We start from the raw sequence: 23,692 nt of genomic DNA on the forward strand, positions 1-23,692 counted from the left end.
TTTACTTTTTTTTAATGCAATCCAATGCAAATAAATAAACACTGGCAAAATTCAGCTTACAAATGGAGTCGCTCTATTCTGCCTATAAAGCACTCTTAAAAAAACATCCAAACCCCCTCCAAGGTTTTATATACCCACTGTAAGTACCGTATTTTTCGGAGTATAAGTCGCACTGGCCGAAAATGCATAATAAAGAAGGAAAAAAACATATATAAGTCGCACTGGAGTATAAGTCGCATTTTTTGGGGAAATGTATTTGATAAAACCCAACACCAAGAATAGACATTTGAAAGGCAATTTAAAATAAATAAAGAATAGGGAACAACAGGCTGAATAAGTGTACGTTATATGACGCATAAATAACCAACTGAGAACGTGCCTGGTATGTTAACGTATCATATTATGGTAAGAGTCATTCAAATAACTATAACATATAGAACATGCTATACGTTTACCAAACAATCTGTCATTCCTAATCGCTAAATCCCAATAAATCTTATACGTCTAGTCTCTTACGTGAATGAGCCAAATAATAATATTTGATATTTTACGGTAATGTGTTAATAATTTCACACATTAGTCGCTCCTGAGTATAAGTTGCACCGGCCAAACTATGAAAAAAAACTGCAACTTATAGTCCAAAAAATACGGTATATAAGTAATGTAGTATCATGAATATATAATAATATTCACATATTTTGCTCATTTTAAGCATACTGCGGTGCATTCATTTCACAGTTGAATCACGTTTCATTTCATTCATTTCCTTCATGAGAGATAACGAACATTAAAAAAAAATCACTTACTGAACAATGTCTGCTGACACTGGGATGTTTGTATCTTCCCATTTTGATGAAGAATGAATCGTTCCTCACAAAGGGTTAAACAAAAAGGTGGGTGCAAACAAGCGTTTTTCCTGGTCTTTCTCGCCATCTCCGGGTCCAAGTTGGATGTCAAAGTGTACCAGCTTGTCGGAATACATCCGCGTCCTTCTACTATCCAGGTGAGAGGCACGATTTACAATGTAGAATTCACTTTAACCAACCGGATGGCTTCTCCTTTTCAGACTTGACTCTGATACCTATTATGCAAAACCAACTTTTCTTACCTGTTGCTACCTGTTTTTGTGTATTTGGTGCTGCTTAAGTCCCAAAAATGTTAAATCAAACCATGGCGGAGGTATTTATAAAACACACTTCCTCTTAACGAGCCGTTTGGAATTTGCAGAATTTGTGACATTAGCGGGTTATTCACATATGGTAGATATTTACCCAAAGTACTTATTATAGTCAATAAGCTCCTTATTTTTCTCTTGTTGTGGTGCAGACTGGCTCGTACATGCACATGTATCCTCATATCCTATACATATCTGTCAGCAGACTCGCTATGGAAGTGCTAAAAAACTACCATTAGCATCACATGTTATGTAGACCCCTTTATTTTGCAGAATGGACAAGCCAATAAAATTTGAATTGATAAGAAGCAGTTAGTTTGTCTATAAATAGTTAGTTTGTCTATAAATACTTAATTACATAAAATACACGTCATTATTACAGTTCACAAAATGTTCCACTTTGTGTTGTGTGACTTAAGTGACATAAAAATGGGCATAAAGAAAGCCGCCACGCTCGTTTCAAGCGGGATTCAAACGCCTGCCTGCTCGCGTGTGTGAAAGGTACCGTGTGGCGCAAGCAAGCTGGCCTCAGTCGACAAGGCCCGGGTGGTGAATCTGGCAGTACTCGGTAAAGCTGAAGTCGTCCACGGCGAAAGGAATGTCCTTCCACTTTTTCACCGTGGTCCTGCCGTCGGGCGTCTCCAGGGCGAAGTGCTTGACGGCCACGTTGGGCAGCAGGGCCACCTTCTTGTATAGGACCTCGTGACCCCACGCCTTTCTGCAGCTGCCGTTGTTACACGTAATCATGCCGCCGAACTCCCAGTCTTCGAAAGTCCGATCCAGAACCAGCTGTTGGCCGATGTTGTACTTCTCCCTAAGACCAGAACCTGGATGTCAACTCATAGAACGAGACAGAAACGCAAAAAAAAACTGCATCCTTTTGAGAGACATTACTGGTAAAAGCAGCAAATGCAATGCAATTATGCCCCCTTGTGGTTCTGAGGAGTACTGGTATATGATCGTCTAGATCAGGGGTGTCAAACTCATTTTCATTGAGGGCCACATCGCAGTAATGGTTGCCTCCATAGGGCCACTTTTTAAAAAATTAATTACATTTATGCATGCAGGCAATAACCTGTGATTAATCATCAAAAAAAAAAATCATTTGACAGCATTGATATAAATGTGTACTAGAGATGTCCGATAATGGCTTTTTTGCCGATATCCGATATTCCGATATTGTCCAACTCTTAATTACCGATTCCGATATCAACCAATACCGATATATACAGTCGTGGAATTAACACATTAGTATGCCTGATTTTGTTGTGATGCCCCGCTTGATGCATTAAACAATGTAACAAGGTTTTCCAAAATAAATCAACTCAAGTTATTTTACAAAAAAATTCATAAAGAAATACAATCAGGTGTGCTTACGGACTGTATCCCTGCAGACTGTATTGATCTATATTGATATATAATGTAAATATTTAGTTTTTTATGTTGATTTAATAAAAAAATAAAAAATATATTTTTTATTTTTTTATTTCTTGTGCGGCCCGGTACCAATCGGTCCGCGGTACGGTGGTTGGGGACCACTGGTATAAAACATAAAAATAATAAAAACTTATATATGAAAGTTGAACTAGAAATTCAAGCACTGAAAGTTAAAAAAAAAAAAAAAAAAAGGCAGTTTTAACACTATAAAACTGAAATAATAAAAACATGTATTCCGAAAGTTGAACAAGAAATTCAGGCACTGAAAGTGAATATATATATATATATATATATATATATATATATATATATATATATATATATATATATATATATATATATATATATATATATATATATATATATATATATGAGACTTAACACATTTATGAGTAGGCCCTTTTAGGATCCCTGAAACTGTGATTTTACATTTTTTATTTAAAACCTGTCATAGCTAAAAAAAAAATAAATAATGAATCAAAATCAATGTTGTTATGAATTAATGACCTATTCAAGGGCCAAATTACTTACTCACTTAAAATTTTCTACTATCATTTTTTGGGGGGGGAAATGTGTTTTTTTTTGCCATATAAAAAAGGGTTTTTCTGACAAAAAGAGCATAAAAAATAAATTGAAAATGAAAAAAAACAAAACATATCGACAGATGGATCTGAAGTTGGTGAAGATATTCAAGCGTTAAAAGGAAGTCAAGGCGTTTTTGATTTATGGACAGTGTTCTGTTTTTCAAATATGATTGGAAGCATAACAGTGTAGGTTGAGGTGTTGATAAAAGGATATAATAATTTACGGTATCAAACGCTTTTAGTAGATCCAAAAATATGGGACCTCTTTATCCAACCGAAACCATAGCTGCATCTGGTGAGTGATGTCGCCTTAAGCCAAATTGCATTGGATTTATAAGGTGGTGTCTGTCATCCATTATTTCCTGCCACCTTAGCTAGTACTGCTAGGATGCTAACTGGTCTGTGATTGGCTAAGTCAGCACTTTGAAACCTTCAACCAACTTACTTGAAGTCAGGGTTGACGTTGACGTAATGTTTATCCTCCACTAGTTGAATGTCGCTGCCGCGCGCTACTGGTGCCAAACAGTTCAGACACAAGAGCTGGACGCTGGAGGCGGGGTGGAGACCGTTCTTCCTCTTACTTTGTGCAGTGCGGCTGCAAAAAACCGCCTCGCTCTGAAGCTCGGCTAACTGGAGACAGAAGAAGAATTAGGAGGATTGATGGAGGAGGAGGTCAGGCGGATGAGGAGAAGCGGTCTCACCTTGGCCCTAAACTGCTGGGGGTCCATCTGTTGGACTTCAGCGATGGCCTTGGTGGTCAGCTCCTCCAGGTAGATGTTGAGGTGCTCGCGGCGTACTTCCGGCCCGTCTCGCTGGGCTACCAGGGAGTACTGGCTGTCTTTGGCCCGAGCGCGCCCGGTCGCCTGCTGCTGCGCGATCTCATTGGTCAGCAGGCCGTAGCGCACCACCAGGTTGCATTCCGGGATGTCCAGGCCCTCCTCGGCCACGCTGGTCGCAATGAGGAGGTTGACCTCGCCCTGGCGGAACTTCTTGATGATGTACTGCTGATCAGACTGCAGGAAAAAAAAAGAGAGAACGGTAATGTGGCTGTACAAAAAAAAAATTGTCTTTAACTTTTACGAAATAGCACACGTTGAGTTTATTAAGACCATAAATCCTCTAAATTAGTATCGGATGTTTCCGAAAAACATATATGGTAGTTTGTTTAAAACATGTAATTGTCTTTTACATTTACAAAATAATGGACCTCAGGATCATTGAGAGCATGTACTTTTCTTTGACTTTTCTGAAAACAGGTACGTTAGTTTGTTGAAAACTTTGAATTATTTGTGACACAGGGCAAGTGTTAGGTCTGTTTAAGAATTTTATTTGGACGTACGCTCAGTTGGCGTTCACGGACAGCATGTTCGTTTGAGCTGGGGTAGCGGGGGTGTATATTGTAGTGTCCCGGAAGAGTTAATTCTGCAAGGGGTTCTGGGTATTTGTTCTGTTGTGTTTATGTTGTGTTACGGTGCGGATGTTCTCCCGAAATGTGTTTGTCATTCTTGTTTGGTGTGGGTTCACAGTGTGGCGGATATTTGTAACAGTGTTAAAGTTGTTTGTACGGCCACACTCAGTGTGACCCGTATGGCTGTTGACCAAGTATGCATTGCATTAACTTGTGTGTGTGAAAAGCCGTAGGTATTATGTGACTGGGCCGGCACGCAAAGGCAGTGCCTTTAAGGTTTATTGGCGCTATGTACTTCTCCCTACGTTCGTGTACACAGCGGCGTTTCAAAAAGGCATACATTTTGCTTTTTGAAACCGATAACGATAATTTTGAAACCGATACCGATAATTTCCGATATTACATTTTAAAGCATTTATCGGACAGCTCTATTCTCAACGTTTCCGAAATGGCTCTCATCAGTTTATTCTTTTATGTTTACGAAATTGGTTTATTGATAGTTGCTAGGTTTCTTCTTTAAGAAATAGCAAAATCAGTTTGTTGAAGACATTGCTTTAACACTTAAATATGTTTTCACGAAAAACGTATACGTTAGGTCTGTTTCCGAATTTTCTTTGGACGTACGCTTGGTTGCCGTTCACGGACAGCATGTTTGTTTGAGCTGTAGTCGTCTTCAACTTTTACATTAAATTCGTTAAAGACTCAAACTGGTTTACTAAACATAAGTTTATATCACGTCTACTGAAAACTCAAAATTGTATTTGCTGTTTACGGAAAAAAGTAACGTAAAGTTACTAAATCAAAAATGTTTGTTGAAAACGTTCTCAATGTTCTCAATGCAAGACACTTCACCCTTTGCCTCTGATGGCTGCTGGTTAGCGCCTTGCATGGCAGCTCCCGCCATCAGTGTGTGAATGTGTGTGTGAATGGGTAAATGTGGAAATACTGTCAAAGCGCTTTGAGTACCTTGAAGGTAGAAAAGCGCTATACAAGTATAACCCATTTATCATTATTATCATTTATAGTTTGGCCGGGGGTGCGACTTATACTCAGGAGCGACTTATGTGTGAAATTATTAACACATTAACGTAAAATATCAAATATTATTTAGGTCATTCACGTAATAGACTAGACGTATAAGATTTTATGGGATTTAGCGATTAGGAGTGACAGATTGTTTGGTAAACGTATAGCATGTTCTATATGTTATAGTTATTTGAATGACTCTTACCATAATATGTTACGTTAACATACCAGGCACGTTCTCAGTTGGTTATTTATGCGTCATATAACGTACACTTATTCAGCCTGTTGTTAACTATTCTTTATTTATTTTAAATTGCCTTTCAAATGTCTATTCTTGGTGTTGGGTTTTATCAAATAAATTTCCCAAAAAAATGCGACTTATACTCCAGTGCGACTTATATATGTTTTTTTCCTTCTTTATTATGCATTTTTGGCAGGTGCGACTTATACTCCGAAAAATACGGAAGGTTAGGTCTGTTTAGGAATTTTCTTACGACGTACGCTTGGTTGGCGTTCACGGACAGCATGTTTGTTTGAGCTGTAGTCGTCTCCAACTTTTACATTAAATTCGTTAAAGACTCAAACTGGTTTACTAAACATAAGTTTATATCACGTCTACTTAAAACTCAAAATTGTATTTGCTGTTTACGGAAAAAACTAACGTAAAGTTACTAAATCAAAAACGTTTGTTGAAAACGTTAAATTGTTCTCAACGTTTCTGAAATGGCTCTCATCAGTTTATTTTTGTTAGGTTTACGAAATGTGTTCATTGGTAGTTGCTAGGTTTCTTCTTTAACAAATAACACAATCAGTTTGTTGAAGACGTTGCACGAAAAAAAGCGTACGCTAAGTTTGTTTAAGAATTTTCTTTGGACGTACACCTGGTTGGCGTTTACAGACAGCATGTTCGTTTGAGCCCTAGTTGTCTTCAACTTTTACGTTAAATTTGTTAAAGACTCAAACTAGTTTACTAAACATAAGTTTATATCACGTCTACTGAAAACTCAAAATTGTATTTGCCGTTTACGGAAAAAACAAATGTAAAGTTACTAAATCAAAAACGTTATATTGTTCTCAACGTATCTGAAATGGCTCTCATCAGTTTATTTTTTTTATGTTTACAAAATTGTTTCATTGATAGATGCCAGGTTTGTTCTTTAACAAATAACAAAATCAGTTTGTTGAAGACGTTGCTTTAACACTTAAACATGTTTTCACGAAAAAAGCGTACGCTAAGTTTTTGTTTAAGAATTTTCTTTGGACGTACGCCTGGTTGGCGTTTACAGACAGCATGTTCGTTTGAGCCCTAGTTGTCTTCAACTTTTACGTTAAATTTGTTAAAGATTCAAACTAGTTTACTAAACATAAGTTTATATCACGTCTACTGAAAACTCAAAATTGTATTTGCTGTTTATGGAAAAAACAAACGTAAAGTTACGAAATCGAAAACGTTTGTTGAAGACGTTAAAGGCCTACTGAAATTTTTTTTATTCAAACGGGGATAGCAGATCCACTCTATGTGTCATACTTGATCATTTCGCGATATTGCCATATTTTTGCTGAAAGGATTTAGTAGAGAACATCGACGATAAAGTTCGCAACTTTTGGTCGCTGATAAAAAAGCCTTGCCTGTACCGGAAGTAGCGTGACGTCACAGGTTGAAAGGCTCCTCACATTTCCCCATTGTTTACACCAGCAGCAAGAGCGATTCGGACTGAGAAAGCGACGATTACCCCATTAATTTGAGCCAGGATGAAAAATTTGTGGATGAGGAACGTGAGAGTGAAGGACTAGAGTGCAGTGCAGGAAGCATATTTTTTCGCTCTGACCATAACTTAGGTACAAGCTGGCACATTGGATTCCACACTCTCTCCTTTTTCTATTGTGGATCACGGATTTGTATTTTAAACCACCTCGGATACTATATCCTCTTGAAAATGAGAGTCGAGAACGCGAAATAAGACATTCACAGTGACGTTTATCTCCACGACAATACATCGGCGAAGCACTTTAGCTACGGAGCTAACGTGATAGCATCGGGCTTAACTGCAGATAGAAACAAAAGAAATAAACCCCTGAAAATCAACAATACTATTAAACCATGGACATGTAACTACACGGTTAATGCTTTCCAGGCTGGCGAAGCTTAACAATGCTGTTGCTAACGACGCCATTGAAGCTAACTTAGCAACGGGACCTCACAGAGTTATGCTAAAAACATTAGCTATCCACCTACGCCAGCCAGCCCTCATCTGCTCATCAACACCCGTGCTCACCTGCGTTCCAACGATCGACGGAGCGACGAAGGACTTCACCCGATCATAGATGCGGTCGGCGGCTAGCGTCGGATAGCGCGTCTGCTATCCAAGTCAAAGTCCTCCTGGTTGTGTTGCTGTAGCCAGCCGCTAATACACCGATCCCACCTACAGCTTTCTTCTTTGCAGTCTCCATTGTTCATTAAACAAATTGCAAAAGATTCACCAACACAGATGTCTAGAATACTGTGGAATTTTGCGATGAAAACCGAGCTTTTTGTATTGGCTACAATGTGTCCGAATACTTCCGTTTCAACGATTGACGTCACGCGCATACGTCATCATACATAGACGTTTTCAACCGGAAGTTTAGCGGGAAATTTAAAATTGCACTTTATAAGTTAACCTGGCCGTATTGGCATGTGTTGCAATGTTAAGATTTCATCATTGATATATAAACTATCAGACTGCGTGGTCGGTAGTAGTGGGTTTCAGTAGGCCTTTAAATTGTTCTCAACGTATCCGAAATGAGTTTATTTTTTTATGTTTACGAAGTTGGTTTATTGATAGTTGCTACGTTTCTTCTTTTAACAAATAACAATATCATTGCTTTAACACTTAAATATGTTTTCACGAAAAAAGCGTACGTTAAGTTTGTTTAAGAATTTTCTTTGGACGGACGCTTGGTTGGTGTTTACAGACAGCATGTTCGTTTGAGCCCTAGTTGTCTTCAACTTTTACGAAGCCCAAACTGCTCCATGATGCTTCAGTGAAGACGTGAGCCCACCTGTGTCATAGAGGCGGTGCCAGTCACGAAGGCGGGCTTGACGCCAGCTTTCTGCAGGCTCTCACTGTCGAGCACCCAGTCGTTCAAGCACCTAGTGCTTCTGCGCGTCTTGCTGAAGAGGATCGCTCTGGACTCCACGCTTGGACTAAAAAGCCTCAGCAGGGTTTCCTCCAGCTTGGCCATCTTGGGGTTTTCGTAGCGCAGGTCCTTCGCCAGCGTCTGCAGCTCGCCTTGGTTTTCTGCGGCATGGGACGGCATTGACGGGTGCGGACAAGAAGCGACGAGGTGGAGGACAAAAATAGCCGACCTTCGAAGAGTTCCACCAGGAATCTGTCGGTGTCATCGATGATGGCGGTCATCTTGGTGTAGTAGAACTCCATCAAGAACATCAGAGCGTCTCTCATGCGCAGCGTGTCGTTGATGAGCAGGGCGTCGTTGTATTTACGCAAGTGGACGGCGCATTGCTGCAGCACGCGGTTGTAATCCTTCACTCCTGCAGAACAACAACAACAAACAGAGTAAATTGACCGATTGTGGGCCGGGCTGATTTTCGGCGCAGATATTTGGCATTTTCATGTATATTGGTATCAGCCTCTTTTTATCAGTATCTGCCTTTTTTTCAACTACATCAGCAGATACATGCAGCAGCCCTTTTGCCCTGCATGTAAAGAGTTACCTTTTTTTTCACGTGGCCACGCCCCCCTCCCATTTCTCGCCCACCTACCGTGCTGGTCGCTTGTACAGTACGTCTCTTGTACGGAGTGTGGGTTCATTAAAGGAGCGTTTCATGTTCCGTGCGTCATGGGTTATACTTCTCAATCAAATAACGCGATAGAGATGGATGGACATGAAGATGACAGAAAAGATATCTATGCCAAAAATCCAAACTTTGTGTAAATATTTTGACAAATAAGAAACATATTATAAGTAAAGAAGAGCAGGCAGCAGATCATACATTGTCATACTTTCTGTAACATCCAGGAAGAAATGGTGTCAGCCAGCTTGAAAAGTGTCTCAACTATGAATGTTGGCAATATTTCAGGGTTCCTCGCAAATAAAACTCACAATGTATCATATTCATAAACTGTTATAAAATTGAGTAGATGGAGAGTTTATGTGATATAGAAAAATACCATATTTTTACCAGGAGATTTCCCATATTTTGAAATCCAAATGTCGATGCTCCTCTTAGACACACGTAATAAATATGTTTGTGAACTCATTTGATGTATTTTGTTGCTAAAGTAACACAACATTAGCGCTGCATAAAACATTATGTTGCTACTGGTCCAACATTTTCTAAAAAAAATCAACTTAAAGCCTTGTACAGCTGTTTACTGACCAGCGTTGGTCATCTTACCTTTAAAAAATGTTTTGTTACAGTTACAAATGTCTTCAGTCAAAACGTAATTTAGTTAGTTAAAGTTAAGTTAAAGTCCCAACGATAGTCACACACACAAGGCCACTGAGCAGGTCATAGTCATATTATCTCAGTTACCTCATTGTAAGAGTAATTAGTTACTCAGTAAAGTAACTGTGGCGTTATTTTTCATTTTGTTATTTTTTTATTTTATTATACATAACATCTGTAACATCAAAGATGTTTATACTAACTGATTGAAGAATAAAACACTATATATAGTATTTTAGAGCATTTGGCATTTATCTGAACTCAATAGATTGCAGTTTGCCATATATGTGTAGAAATTAAAATGTATAAAAAAACAAAGATTCCGCAAAGTCAAAACATTAAATATTGAAAATTATAATTTTATACTGTAAACTTAAGTAAAAAAAGACACAAATGAACATTTGGCCTTTAAAGGGGAACTGCACTTTTAAAAAAATGTTGCCTATTATTCACAATCCTTATGAAAGACATGACGACAGATCTGGGTTTTTTTAATGCTTTCTAAATATAAAAAAAATGCGATCAAAAGTCAGCTTACAATTGAGCCCATGGGAGTCGCTTAATTCCGCCTATAAAAAAACATCCAAATCCCTTCATTAAGGTTTTATATACAAACGTACATGTTGCAAGTATATATGCAATGTAGTAACGGGCACATTTATAATACCATATAATATTTACGTATTTTGATCATTTTAAGCATACACAGTGCATTCATTTAAAAAACGTATCACTTTGTTTGCTTTTTTTTTTTTTAAACTACATCACTGATTATTACTCACTGCAGACTTTATGATAGCCAACAAACATAATAAAACATCACTTACTGTCCAAGGTCTGCCGTCATTAGGATGCCTACTAAAAAGGATGTTCATATATTCCCATTTAGATAAAGAATGACTCATAATCCTCGTCAAGAAAAGGAGGGTGGAACCAAGCGTCTTTTTGTGTGATGTTTCTATCTGCATTGGAGCCAGATGCTATCACCCTAGCTCCGTAGCTAAAGTGCTTCGCCGATGTATTGTCGTGGAGATAAAAGTCACTGTGAATGTCCATTTCGCGTTCTCCACTCTCATTTTCAAGAGGATATAGTATCCGAGGTGGTTTAAAATACAAATCGTGATCCACAATAGAAAAAGGAGAAAGTGTGGAATCCAATGAACCCTTGTACCTAAGTTACGGTCAAAGTGAAAAAACATATGTCCTGCACTGCACTCTAGTCCTTCACTCTCACGTTCCTCATCCACGAATCTTTCATCCTCGCTCAAATTAATGGGGTAATTGTCGCTTTCTCAGTCCGAATCGCTATCGCTGCTGATGTAAACAATGGGGAAATGTGAGGAGCCCTTCAACCTGTGACGTCACGCTACTTCCGGTACAAGCAAGGCTTTTTTATCAGCGACCAAAACTTTATTGTCGATGTTCTCTACTAAATCCTTTCAGCAAAATTATGGCAATATCGCGAAATGATCAATATGACACATAGAATGGATCTGCTATCCCCGTTTAAATTTAAAAAATGTCATTTCAGTAGGCCTTTAATTGTACAACACATACCATTAGCCAACAGGTGTCACGTTTGGGTTGCATCTTTATGCGGGGTCGTTCTCCCAGGAATGCAGACGGACCACTCCTGACAAAGTGTTCAGGTAAAAACATGATTTATTCTCAAAAATAACGTGAAGTACCAAAAAACAGAAAACAAGCAAAAGGAAAAAACTGCAGATCGCACTGGATGCTAAACTAACACTTAGCATAAACTATGGACGAGAAAAACTTACTAACTGTAGCATGAACAAACAAGACTTACGTAGCAAGGCATGAAGCAAACAACTAGAGACAAGGCAAAACTCACGTAACAGGTGCTTGTAGCAAATAATGACGCCAGGCTGACGGACCGGCAAAGGCAGGCTTAAATAATGCCTCTGATTAGAACACTAATCAGAGACAGGTGAACATAATGAGCAACCATGGCAACCAAAACAAACGCAGGAGCTGCACAAACAGGAACTAAAGGAGTCCAAAACTAACAGAAAACACAAAAACAGGATCCGGACCAAGGATCCTGACAACAGGAGTAAGCAGAAGGCCATAGATCAGATCTGGATATGGGGTCATCTGTTTCCTCTGCACAATAGGCACAAAAACCTTATTTATTGTGGTTATTTTTAGCATTATTTGCTAAAAGTCTATAGCGCAGGGTGACATAATTAATAATAATAACAACTGCTTAGACAAACTAATTTATGAATAACACAAAATAGAAAGGCAATTGTTCCAGGACCTATTTCAATCATTTTCTGAAAACGTGATCAAAATCTGTCCATAGTATGTTGCTAATACAAACCCTGGTGAAAACATAAACTCATTTACAGCAATGGGAAAGTTATTTAATATCGAAATCGGCACACCGAAAAAAAGTTGCATTCTTCTTACTGGGTTGCGTAATTCAATAGACCCCATGATCGAGTTACGCAACTGGTTGCTGTTTTCGAGGAAGCTGCAAAATTTGACAACGCTCCCTTTGAATTTCAAAAACTAACCTTCTTTTTCCAGCTGGACCACGTCTAATTCGTATTCTTGCGTGCCCATTTCTCTCAGCAGGATATCCCCGAGCGGATCCATGAAGACGTGGATCTGCTGCATGATCCCCTTCAGGTGATCTCCAAAGGGATCCTACGCAAGAAGTTTGACATGCAGGATATACATGGCGCTCTCTAAATGTATGGACATCCCAGAAGGCATTTTGTTTTCAAGCCTACCTCGGGTCTTTTTTCCACAATGTCAAAGGTCCTTAAGGGTCTTGGTACTTTCATGTCAAGTTCGCAAGTGGACTTCTCGGCTGAAACGATGACAGAGTCCAAGTTGGCGCACAGCTGAGAGGGAAAGACAACATGGCTTCAACAACTAAATTCAAGCTTTATTGTCATATACTTAAGACAAGATACACATTATAGAGTCAGATACAACACTATACAATTATTTAAGTACATTAAAAGACTTAAAGGCCTACTGAAATGATTTTTTTTTATTTAAACGGGAATAGCAGATCCATTCTATGTGTCATACTTGATCATTTCGCGATATTGCCATATTTTTGCTGAAAGGATTTAGTAGAGAAAATCGACGATAAAGTTCGCAACTTTTGCTTGCTGATAAAAAAAAGCCTTGCCTGTACCGGAAGTAGCGTGACGTCACAGGAGCTAGTATTCCTCACAATTCCCCATTGTTTACAATGGAGCGAGAGAGATTCGGACCGAGAAAGTGACGATTACCCCATTAATTTGAGCGAGGATGAAAGATTCGTAGATGAGGAACGTTACAGTGAAGGACTTGAGAGGCAGTGATGGACGTATCTTTTTTCGCTCTGACCGTAACTTAGGTACAAGCTGGCTCATTGGATTCCACACTCTCCTTTTTCTATTGTGGATCACGGATTTGTATTTTAAACCACCTCGGATACTATATCCTCTTGAAAATGAGAGTCGAGCACGCGAAATGGACATTTAAAGTGACTTTTATCTCCAAGACAATACATCGGTGACACACTTAGCTACTGAGCTAGCGTTATAGCATCGTTCTCAAATGAAGATAGAAACAAAATAAATAAACCCCTGACTGGAAGGATAGACAGAAGACCAACAATGCTATTAAACCATGTACATGTAACTACACGGTTAAAAATTCTCAGCCTGGTAAGGCTTAACTATGCTGTTGCTAACGACGCTAAGGCTAATTTAGCAACTTAGCAACCGGACCTCACAGAACTATGATAAAACATTAGCGCTCCACCTACGCCAGCCAGCCCTCATCTTCCCATCAACAGCCGTGCTCACCTGCGTTCCAGCGATCAACGGCGCGACGAAGGACTTCATCCGTGGGTTTGGCGGCAAGCATCGGCTAGGCGTAGTAAGTAGTCCTTGTTGTGTCGCTGTAAGTATTGTACTTAACCGCTAATACACCGATCGATCCCACCTACAACGTTCTTCTTTGCAGCCTCCATTGTTCATTAAACAAATTGCAAAAGATTCACCAACACAGATGTCCAGAATACTGTGGAATTTTGTCGAAGAAAACAAGAGGCTTTTCTATCGGGTCCGATGGGGTCCAACCACTTCCGTTGCTTTTGTGACGTCACACGCATAAATCATATCCAAAGGAGTTTTTCAACCGGAAGTGTGGCGGGAATTTTAAAATTGCACTTTATAAGTTAACCCGGCCGTATTGGCATGTGTTGCAATGTTAAGATTTCATCATTGATATATAAACTATCAGACTGCGTGGTTGGTAGTAGTGGGTTTCAGTAGGCCTTTAATTATGTAAAAACTAAGGGTGTCCCAATCCAAGCTCTTTCTCTTTGGCACTCATCGAACGTGGACGCTTTCCCATTTCTCCTGCTTGCTTCTTTGTTTGGTCTTGTCTTAACTTTTTTGGAGCCTTTTTTGCACTGCACTCCAAAATCTGAACAACGGAACTGATCAACTTACCTCTCAACGAAATTGACAAGATCTCGGGTTCAGGGGAACCTGCCTGTCCTGACGGAACAGTTGTTGCTGGACACACGACAAACTCTTGGGAGAAGTGGAGTGCCGTGTGCCTGGCGACCCTTTCAGTCCAGGACGATGAACATATGCATCTATTTATTTGGAACCATGATAACACGACATCTGCGTTGCTGTGGTGTTTGGACAAACTGGAAGATGCTGGCAGCCGTTCAAAGTACACTAAAGCTGCCACCAGTGATCGGAGGACGCGTGCAGAACTCTGGGCAGTCTATGACTTTTTGTGATTTTGAAATAAATCGCAAACTGGACAACATCTTGGAGACGCCGTCTGCTCTGCATGGCAAAGTATGATGAATTTGAGGACCAGAAATAGACAACTGGAGCGAAAAGTTTGAAATTAAACACAAGCTTTCTAATCTGGATTGTTTTCCCTGGCTGCAAGCGACGTGACAAGGTTGTCGCCTCGAGAGTTCACTAGGGGACAGTGCAGCAAAGACACAACAAACTCTTTCCCTGTCTCTCATGGACACACCTCTCTTCTTGTTGACTGGCTGTTAGCGCATTTGAGACAGCACAAAGGTCGCAAAACAGAGACACTCAGCAGGCTTATACACACACACACACACACACACACACACACACACACACACACACACACACACACACACACACACACACACACACACAGTCAGGGAAAATACACACCAGACACACATGTACCCCACCCCCCACATCCCACCCCTTCGACGCTTCACCCCTGTGGTAAGATAGAAAACGGAGCGGCTCTGGGCCGGATGCACGCCCACTTGTTGCAAGTCTGGAGTTGTATGCCGTAATATGTACATGTACTTTGTGATTTTTCTGGTCTATAACGAAACACACACCCCAGGAGTTTAGTTTGGGACTAGCATTTTTTTCCTCCTCTTTCCCTCATGTTTACCATTTTCCCACCTTTTACGGGGTGCCACCCTAGGAGCGACCCATCAGTGTTCCTGTTCTGTCACCTTGTACAATGTATGTCTGCTCTTGAACGGGTCTGTGCTGAAAATGTATTCTTGTTGTTGTGGAGGGGGGCGTGGTCGGCGCACCTGCTGCAGGAGTGGGGTGTGTAAGGACCGGCCTCGAAGCAAAGCTGGCAGGTGATTGGATTACCCAGCTGGGGATGATCATCCAATCACCTGCCATGCTTATCAGCAGCAGCCGGGCCGAGACACACAGAGGGAGTTGGAGTGAGCGGACACACATGCACGCAAGACCACGCCGAGACGAGAGAGAGAGAGAGAGAAAAAGCCAAAAGAGACTGAAATGTCGCCGAGCAGAGTGCTGACCTGGTGTGTGTAGCCAAAATAAAACATTGTTCAAACCAGACTCCCGGGCTCCCAAGAAGGTCTATTGCGGTCAGGAGAACCCACAAGAGGGGAACCTCCACAGTTGAACTTTTCATGTACAATGACAATAAAGTGCTATAATATCCTATCCCACTGATACTGGCCTGATACCAGCAACAACAAAAAAACAAGTATGGTATGATATCGGCTTGCATGTCAAATGTCCGATACAAGCAGTCCAGTGAACATCTAAAGGTCCTCCAATAAGCACACAAGGTTGGTCTTTTCTTTTTTAGTCGAAACGTAAACATGGCAACTACACAACAGCTAAGCATACAATAGCAGACAACGTAATAATAATTGAACAATATTGGAGTCTGAAACAACACACTTGTTATTATAAACGGGTACCAAATAATTATAGTTGTGTATTACTTACACATACGAAGTCTCCAAGGCAAAAGCGTATTAGAAAGTATCCAGTAACAAAGGTGTCCGCATCATTGAACTTACTGCTTCATGAACTTAATGAATTATTGTGGCTACCAAGTGTTGCTAAAAAACAATTATAACTCCAATTCAACTTAAAGACAGCATAAGTCCCTTTTAGAGGATTATTAATAAATAAGTTTGTATTTTGCATACCTAACATTGTTCTGTTTGACTAATTTCACTTGATCAAACCTTTTCTAGCGGATAGGTCAGATTAATATCGGTACTAAAAGACTGGAGGTGTTTAGGGCCCGGTAGCGGGCCACGAGGAAGACCCAGGACACATTGGGGGGACTATATCTCCCAGCTGGCCTGGTAACGCCTCGAGATCCCCCAGGAGGAGCTAGACTAAGAGGCTGGGGAGAGAGTAGTCTAAGCTTCCCTGATTAGGCTGTTGCCCCCGCGACTCGACCTCGGATAAGCGTAAAAAGATGGATGGATGGATGGATATTGGTCCCATATTGGTATCGTGTCGGAAGTCAAAGAGTTGTATGGAGACACCCCTAAAACTGAGAATTTTCTAAATATTTTTCTATATAAATAAATGTACTTTATTGCTTATTATTACAACCAATAATAAGATAATAATCTATCTATCTATCTTATTATTGGTTGTAATAACTATTTGAAAATTCACATTTAGATCGCTCAACAACTAAATTAGAGTACATTTACAAGACTATTTTGTCAAATGTATTTTAATTAGAGATGTCCGATAATGGCTTTTTTGCCGATATCCGATATTCCGATATTGTCCAACTCTTACTTACCAATTACGATATCAACCAAATTAACACATTATTATGCCCTAATTTTGTTGTGATGCCCCGCTGGATGCATTAAACAATGTAACAAGGTTTTCCAAAAATAAATCAACTCAAGTTATGGAAAAAAAATGCCAACATAGCACTGCCATATTTATTAACATGCCTCAAAACAGCAGCTTGGAATTTGGGACATGCATGAGGAGGTTGAGGTGGGCAGGGTTGGGGGGGATTGGGTAGCGGGGGGTGTATATTGTAGCGTCCCGGAAGAGTTAGTGCTGCAAGGGGTTCTGGGCATTTGTTCTGTTGTGTTTATGTTGTGTTACGGTGCGGATGTTCTCCCGAAATGTGTTTGTCGTTCTTGTTTGGTGTGGGTTCACAGTGTGGCGCATATTTGTAACAGTGTTAAAGTTGTTTATACGGCTACCCTCAGTGTGACCTGTATGGCTGTTGACCAATTATGCCTTGCATTCACTTGTGTGTGTGAAAAGCCGTAGATATTATGTGATTGGGCCGGCACGCAAAAGGCAGTGCCTTTAAGGTTTATTGGCGCTCTGTACTTCTCCCTTTGTCCGTGTATACAGCGGCGTTCTAAAAAGTCATTAATTTTACTTTTTGAAACCGATACAGATAATTTCCGATATTACATTTTAAAGCATTTATCGGCCGATAATATCGGCAGTCCGATATTATCAGACATCTCTAATTTTAATACTTGTTATTCATAATTAATAAATCAATTTTATTAAAAAATAAAAATATAATATATAAAAAATCAAAAATAAATACTTTTTTTTCCAGATTTGTAATAGAAATATAGTGGCAAAATAAATTAAGTTGTATTTCAGAATATATCATTTTTGATAATCATTGTTTTATGATGCTTTGTGATAAAAGCAATATATAGAGTTAATAAGTGGTAGAGAGAAGATGTGGTGGTACCTTGAGTACATGCAGCACAGCTTTGTCCAGACTCTTTTCCCCGGCCACGCCTGGAGACGCCGTGAGTCCAAGAATCTGAGGCAGCGTTTCTTCACCGAGCATCTTCTTCTGCATGTAGTCCATCATGATCTGGTTGTAGACCATCTTCTTCTGGGTGTGGTGGCACTCGTCCACAATCAACAGGGAGATCTCTGAAAGGCAGCCTGAGCTTGAGTCGCCATGGCGGCATGGACCTCATGGAGGTCTTGTGACCCACCTGACAGCTCCACGCGCTTCTCCTCCTCCGTGCTGACCAGAGCGTTGTGTAAGAGCTGCCCCGTGCAAATCACCACATCAGAGTCGCGCAGCACCTTGCCGAAGAAATCTTTCTCGATGCTTACGCCGCTCACCGCCACCACCTTGTAGGACGACGCCAGGGCGGGAGCGAACTCTTTGCTGTAGTGTTGGTCCACCAGGTGGATCTGTACAGGAACACGAGTGATTTTTGTAAATACAATGTACAAATAACTGTTTTACTATGTCACAGCAAGACCCTGTTGATTTTTACAATATAATGTACAAATAACTTTTACTATGTCACAGCAAGACCCTGTTGATTTTTACAATATAATGCACAGCTAACTGTTTTGCTATGTCACATCAATGACACTATTGATTTTTACAATTGAATGTACAACTGGCTGTTTTACCATGTCACAACAAGGACACTATTGATTTTTACATTTTAATGTACAGCTAACTGTTTTACTGTGTCATAGCAAGAACCCTGTTGATTTAAAAAAATATATAATGTACAACGCGCTGTTTTACTATGTCACAGCAAGAACTACCCTGCGATGAGGTGGCGACTTGTCCAGGGTGTACCCCGCCTTCCGCCCGAATGCAGCTGAGATAGGCTCCAGCACCCCCCGCGACCCCAAAAGGGACAAGCGGTAGGAAATGGATGGATGGATGGACAGCAAGAACTAGCGATGTCCGATAATGGCTTTTTTACCGATATACGATATTCCGATATTGTCCAACTCTTAATTACCGATACCGATATCAACCGATACCGATATATACAGTCGTGGAATTAATACATTATTATGCCTAATTTTGTTGTGATGCCCCGCTGGATGCATTAAAGGCCTACTGAAACCCACTACTACCGACCACGCAGTCTGATAGTTTGTATATCAATGATGAAATCTTAACATTGCAACACATGCCAATACGGCCGGGTTAACTTATAAAGTGCAATTTTAAATTTCCCGCCACACTTCCGCTTGAAAACGTCTCCTCGGTATGATGACGTATGCGCGTGACGTAGCCAGTTTAACAGAGGTATGGCTTCCCCATTGAAGCCAATACGAAATAGCTCTGTTTTCATCTCATTATTCCACAGTATTCTGGACATATGTGTTGGTGAATCTGTTGCAATTTGTTCATTGCATTATGGAGAAAGAAGCTGAGCAAGCAAAGAAGAAAGTTGTCGGTGCGAAGGGGATATTTTGCGAGGGAAGTTAGCAACACAACACAGCCGGTGTTTCATTGTTTACATTCCCGAAAGATGCAGTCAAGATCGAAGAACTCGGACAACAGAGACTCTAACCAGGAGGACTTTGATTTGGATACACAGACGCCTGTAGAGAACTGGGACAACAGAGACTCTTACCAGGAGGACTTTGATTTGGATACACAGACGCGATACCGTGAGTACATAGCTGCGCTTCCAAACATTTGATCGCTTGCTATAACTAGCTCGAGCTAGTTATAACAAACACCTAGGTGTTTGTTATGCGGGATTAATTTGTGGCATATTAAATATAAGCCTGGTTGTGTTGTGGCTAATACAGTATATATATGTCTTGTGTTTATTTACTGTTGTAGTCATTCACAGCTGAATATCAGGTCAAACCCGCGCGCTTCCAAACAGTTGATCGCTTGCCCGTACGTGCGTGTCACGTACTAACTTTGGTTAAATATATAAGCTTTATGAACCTTGGGTTAGGTGAACGGTCCTTTGGGCTGAGTGAGTGTGTGTGTTGTGCAGGTGTTTGAATTGTATTGGCGGGTTATACAGGTATATACGGGATCCCGTCTATATAACTAGCTCGAGCTAGTAGCTAGGAGCTAGCATAACAAACACCTAGGTGTTTGTTATGCGGGATTAATTTGTGGCATATTAAATATTAGCCTGGTTGTGTTGTGGCTAATAGAGTATATATATGTCTTGTGTTTATTTACTGTTGTAGTCATTCCCAGCTGAATATCAGGTCCCACCCGCGCGCTTCCAAACATTTGATTGCTTGCCCGTACGTGCGTGTCATGTACGTAACTTTGGTTAAATATATAAGCTTTATGAACCTTGGGTTAGGTGAACGGTTCTTTGGGCTGAGTGAGTGTGTGTGTTGTGCAGGTGTTTGAATTGTATTGGCGGGTTATACATACGGGATCCCGTCTATATAACCCGCTCGAGCTATAACTAGCTCGAGCTAGTAGCTAGGAGCTAGCATAACAAACACCTAGGTGTTTTTATGTGGGATTAATTTGTGGCATATTAAATATAAGCCTGGTTGTGTTGTGGCTAATAGAGTATATATATGTCTTGTGTTTATTTACTGTTGTAGTCATTCCCGGCTGAATATCAGGTCACCCCCGGCTCTCACAGCACCTTCCCTATCTGAATCGCTTCCACTCCCCACTAGTCCTTCACTTGCATTTTCCTCATCCACAAATCTTTCATCCTCGCTCAAATTAATGGGGAAATCGTCGCTTTCTCTGTCCGAATCTCTCTCACTTCTGGCGGCCATCATTGTAAACAATAGGGAACTTTGCGGATATGTTCAATTGACTACGTCACGCTACTTCCGGAGTAGGGGCAAGCCTTTTTTTTATCAGATACCAAAAGTTGCGATCTTTATCGTCGTCGTTTTATTCTAAATCCTTTCAGCAAAAATATGGCAATATCGCGAAATGATCAAGTATGACACATAGAATCGATCTGCTATCCCCGTTTAAATAAAAACATTTCATTTCAGTAGGCCTTTAAACAATGTAACAAGGTTTTCCAAAATAAATCAACTCAAGTTATGGAAAAAAATGCCAACATGGCACTGCCATATCTATTATTGAAGTCACAAAGTGCATTATTTTTTTTAACATGCCTCAAAACAATAACAGTAAAATACTTTTTCATAACATGGTCACTACTGCCTAGTTTCTCTTCTTATATTCTTATTTTACTGTTATATTTTTATTCTCATTGTTGCTTTTTATTTTTATTCTAATTGTAATATTTTTCTATTCTGTTTCCATTTATACCCCCATTATTTACTTTTTAAATTTGATCCTAATTCTGTACACTGCTGCTGGAATTTTAATTTTCCTGAGGAAACTCTCCTGAAGGGATCAATAAAGTATTATCTATCTATCTATCCAAACAGCAGCTTGGAATTTGGGACATGCTCTCCCTGAGAGAGACTATGAGGAGGTTGAAGTGGGCGGGGTTGGGGTGGGTGGGGTAGGGGGGGTGTATATTGTAGCGTCCCGGAAGAGTTAGTACTGCAAGGGATTTGGGGTATTTGTTCTGTTGTGTTTATGTTGTGTTACGGTGCGGATGTTCTCCCGAAATGTGTTTGTCATTCTTGTTTGGTGTGGGTTCACAGTGTGGCGCATATTTGTAACAGTGTTAAAGTTGTTTATACGGGCACACTCAGTGTGACCTGTATGGCTGTTGACCAAGTATGCATTGCATTAATTCGTGATGAGAACAGCCGGTAGATATTATGTGACTCGGACGGCACGCACGCAAAGGAAATGCCTTTAAGGTTTATTGGCACTCTGTATCTCTCCCTACGTCCGTGTACACAGCGGCATTCTAAAAACGTCATACATTTTACTTTTAGAAACAGATACCGATAATTATGAAACCGATACCGATCATTTCCGATATTACATTTTAAAGCATTTATCGGCCGATAATATCGGCAGCCCGATATTATCGGACATCCCTAGCAAGAACACTATTGATTTTTCCCATATAATGTCCAAAAAGCTGATTTTACTGTCTCAGCAAAGAACACTATTGATTTTTACAAACTATTGTACAACTAGCTGTTTTACCATGTCACAACAAGGACACTATTGACTTTTACACTATAATGTACAAGTAGCTGTTTTGTGTCACAGCACGAACACTATTGATTTTTACAAACCAATGTACAACTAGCTGTTTTACCATGTCACAACAAGGAGACTATTGATTTTACATTATAATGTACAGCTAACTGTTTCACTGTGTCATAGCAAGAACCCTGTTGATTTTTCTAAAATATGATGTACAACTAGCTGTTTTACTACGTCACAGCAAGAACGCTGTTCATTTATCCCGTATGACTCACGTTTTTTCTTTGGATCCTTTAAAAAAAAAAACAGCAGAGCCCTCCTGTTATATAGAGCAGTGTTTTTCAACCACTGTGCCGTGAGATACAGTCTGGTGTGCCGTGAGAGATTATCTAATTTCACCTATTTGGGTTAAAAATATTTTTTGCAAACCAGTAATTATAGTCTGCAAATTATGTGTTGTTGTTGAGTGTCGGTGCTGTCTAGAGCTCGGCAGAGTAACTGTGTAGCAGCCGGTAGCTAATTGCTTTGTAGATGTCGGAAAAAGCGGGAGGCAGTGTGCAGGTAAAAAGGTGTCTAATGCTTAAACCAAAAATAAACAAAAGGTGAGTGCTCCTAAGAAAAGTAATTGAAACTTAGGGAAGGCTATGCAGAACGAAACTAAAACTGAACTGGCTGCAAAGTAAACAAAAACAGAATGCTGGATGACAGCAAAGACTTACTGTGGAGCAAAGACGGCGTCCACAAAGTACATCCAAACATGACATGACAATCAACAATGTCCCCACAAAGAAGGATAAAAACAACTAAAATCTTCTTGATTGCTAAAACAAAGTAGATGCGGGAAATATCACTCAAAGGAAGACATGAAACTGCTACAGGAAAATACAAACCCTGTTTCCATAAGAGTTGGGAAATTGTGTTAGATGTAAATATAAACGGAATACAATGATTTGCAAATCATTTTCAACCCATATTCAGTTGAATATGCAACAAAAACAACATATTTGATGTTCAAACTGATAAACGTTTTTTTTTTTGCAAATAATCATTAACTTTAGAATCTGATGCCAGCAACACGTGACAAAGAAGTTGGGAAAGGTGGCAATAAATACTGATAAAGTTGAGGAATGCTCATCAAACACTTATTTGGAACATCCCACAGGTGAACAGGCAAATTGGGAACAGGTGGGTGCCATGATTGGGTATAAAAGTAGATTCCATGTAATGCTCAGTCATTCACAAACAAGGATGGGGCGAGGGTCACCACTTTGTCAACAAATGCGTGAGCAAATTGTTGAACAGTTTAAGAAAAACCTTTCTCAACCAGCTATTGCAAGGAATTTAGGGATTTCTCCATCTACGGTCCGTAATATCATCAAAAAGTTCAGAGAATCTGGAGAAATCACTGCACGTAAGCAGCTAAGCCCGTGACCTTCGATCCCTCAGGCTGTACTGCATCAACAAGCGAC

At 40.0% G+C, this 23,692-nt stretch overlaps 1 protein-coding gene across 1 annotated transcript in view; it reads right to left on the reverse strand.

Moving 5' to 3' along the window:
- Nucleotides 1–98: 98 nt before the first annotated feature.
- Nucleotides 99–23,692, reverse strand: part of dhx58 (DEXH (Asp-Glu-X-His) box polypeptide 58) — a 30,901-nt gene continuing 7,307 nt past the window's right edge. Inside the window, exons 3-11 of the mRNA XM_062050119.1 lie at nucleotides 18,370–18,574; nucleotides 18,114–18,304; nucleotides 12,845–12,958; nucleotides 12,626–12,758; nucleotides 8,979–9,164; nucleotides 8,672–8,910; nucleotides 3,897–4,208; nucleotides 3,641–3,825; nucleotides 99–1,988 (exon numbers count right to left, since the gene is read on the reverse strand). Coding sequence (XP_061906103.1) covers nucleotides 1,703–1,988; nucleotides 3,641–3,825; nucleotides 3,897–4,208; nucleotides 8,672–8,910; nucleotides 8,979–9,164; nucleotides 12,626–12,758; nucleotides 12,845–12,958; nucleotides 18,114–18,304; nucleotides 18,370–18,574 — 1,851 coding nt within the window. The 3' untranslated portion in view covers nucleotides 99–1,702. The remainder of the gene's footprint in view (nucleotides 1,989–3,640; nucleotides 3,826–3,896; nucleotides 4,209–8,671; nucleotides 8,911–8,978; nucleotides 9,165–12,625; nucleotides 12,759–12,844; nucleotides 12,959–18,113; nucleotides 18,305–18,369; nucleotides 18,575–23,692) is intronic.

This window comes from Entelurus aequoreus, linkage group LG06 (assembly GCF_033978785.1).
Source record: "Entelurus aequoreus isolate RoL-2023_Sb linkage group LG06, RoL_Eaeq_v1.1, whole genome shotgun sequence".
NCBI lineage: Eukaryota > Metazoa > Chordata > Actinopteri > Syngnathiformes > Syngnathidae > Entelurus > Entelurus aequoreus.